Below are 2,220 nucleotides of genomic sequence, written 5' to 3'. Positions count from 1 at the left end.
ATAAAAATTTCTTTTGTTTTAACAAAAGCTTCCTTGTACATGCATTATGGTGCGATTGTGAAGATAATCAAACTCATTATATAACGACTATGCTAACATGGTATTTTGGTATGATTGTGACGATATTTTCAGATAATCATGCATTATCACATGTACCAGTAATATTCTACTTTAACTGATAGAAGTGTACTGATCGAAATTCAAACTCGTTATACAACGACATGCTAACATTTACTGTTATTTAAGAAAATTAAACTCATAATAGTTCTTAATTATTTTGACAACGTAAGATAACTTCAACTCCAAGCACCAAGTGCATGGCATGCATAAGAAACATTACTGGAAAAAAATGGGAAAAATTACCCATTAAAATATACCCAAAAAATAACAAAATTCATGGCAGCTTCATTGTACGTTTCAAGTTGCAGAAATTCAAGAACCCCATATTGCATCATATTGCATGTGAACAAATTGAATTTTTCTAGTGATTGAAAATTCCACCGTCAAAGTTTCAACACTGTCACGAATCTCGAGGCATCCTCCCTCAAACAATCACATCAAATATTTTCTGGTTTTTTTGTTTTTTTCTTGATCATCCAATCAAATCCGACGATCACTAGAATATATCGAGGATCTCGAGGATCGAACGGTTGCAGAGGGGACAGGAGCCTCGATTCAACCACACCTCTCTGGAACACACCCTACAAAATGTGTGCCCACACGGGATGAAAGCCGCACCTTTTTTCCTTCCCATGCACACGCAGCACACCGAATCGCTCCCTATATTTCCCTCCGCTGTTTTTTCGCTCAACGCCGTCGCGCCACCGCCAAACTCGTCGCGCCCGTCCATCTCCGTCTCCTCAATCAGCCTCATCAGCGACACTCTCATCGGCGTTCCCGGCGCTGTTGTTCCCGCGATTGCATTACCCGTGGGACCCACAGACCCCTCTCCCTCCGGATCCTGCGGAGCCCGCAACTGTCGCTCGGCTGCCAGCGCGGCAGCCAAATTCATACCCGATCCGTGCGAAACCGGAGCCACGCAACCCGGATCCCAAATATTAACCGGTCCAGCCTGGCCCACAGTTATAACCACTCGTTCTTGTGGCGGAAGATTTTGCGGTTCTTGATCTTCCTCATCCTCTCTGGCGCCAATCGCCGACGTCCGTCCGAATCCCCAGGTGGCCCCACAGCAGCCGAACACGCTCAGTCTCAGCCGTTGCTTCAAGCTCCGCCTGCCCACAACTCCCCTCGCTCCATCCGCGTCGTCCATTTGCTCTCTCAGAACCTCGAGGACCGTCCTTGCCGCCCTCTCCCTCCGCACCGCTTCCTGCAATATCAGACTTAGTTGACTCATACTTCAACAAATGATTCAAAACCCGCCACAAAAACCCAAAAGAAGAAAGACAAATATTCGGAGAAAGAATTGTTGCTGAGAGAAAAAAGAAGTACAGATTGGGATTAAATGGAGGGGTCCAAGTCCGACTCTGTCCATGAAGAACCCGTGAGCGTCTTCAAGAAACAGAACAAAAGCACTTTTGAGAAAAGCAGGACTGCAAAATTGGATTCGGCGGGATTCTGAAAACTGGGTTATGTAAAATGCGAGCTGAGCGCCAGCTTTGTCGTTGAAAAAAAGATTTTGGGGTTTGAAAAAAGCAAGATTAAGGGACAAAATAGAAGCAGCAGAAGAAGAAGAATGAAAGAATAAAAGAAAGAAAGAAAGCAAAAATGGTGGCTTATAACAAGAAAGCAATGGATGGAAGAAACAAAAACAAAGTAAATTCATTTTCCATATGTTATTTTTTACTTCTGAATTGAAACAAAAACAAAGTAAATTAAAGCACTTGGTAAAGTTCGATACCATTTGGAGCTACAAGTTAATCATAAACTTGTTAATGCTCAAATACGTATACTTAGCAATTTAATCACAAAGGGGGAAATTAAAGGTCAACCCAACCCATATATAGTTCTATAAATAGAAATGCTAATTGAACTCTTTCAAAAAGCGAGACTCTCAATAGACTCTTGCCACTTCATTTTATCCAACAATATTTTATAATATTAGTAAAAAAATTAATATTAATTGTGAGTTAACAGAAAATTCATAAAAAAATCAGATACCTCCTAACATTTTTCTTGAATAAAATCTCTTATAAAATTGGAAGGCGATTTCCGCGGAGTTGGTGTGAGTTCAATCATTATTAGATATGCGCAATGATGACG

General features: G+C 41.4%; 1 protein-coding gene across 2 annotated transcripts; it reads right to left on the bottom strand.

Moving 5' to 3' along the window:
• Positions 1-222: 222 nt before the first annotated feature.
• On the bottom strand, positions 223-2,006 carry LOC103434460 (uncharacterized). 2 transcript variants are annotated; one of them, XM_070822904.1, is made up of 2 exons: positions 1,859-2,006; positions 223-1,327 (listed from the first exon to the last, which is right to left on the bottom strand). In XM_070822904.1, the coding sequence occupies exons 1-2, from the start codon at positions 1,859-1,861 to the stop codon at positions 617-619; spliced, it is 714 nt and encodes a 237-aa protein (XP_070679005.1). In that variant the 5' UTR covers positions 1,862-2,006; the 3' UTR covers positions 223-616. The 2 variants fall into 2 exon arrangements, with proteins under 2 accessions (XP_070679005.1, XP_008371043.1); XM_008372821.4 differs by lacking the exon at positions 1,859-2,006 and adding an exon at positions 1,450-1,735.
• Positions 2,007-2,220: the final 214 nt, after the last annotated feature.

The sequence above is a fragment of the Malus domestica genome, chromosome 05 (genome assembly GCF_042453785.1).
Source record: "Malus domestica chromosome 05, GDT2T_hap1".
Classification (NCBI taxonomy): domain Eukaryota; kingdom Viridiplantae; phylum Streptophyta; class Magnoliopsida; order Rosales; family Rosaceae; genus Malus; species Malus domestica.
This window is presented reverse-complemented; position numbering and strand designations above follow the sequence as displayed.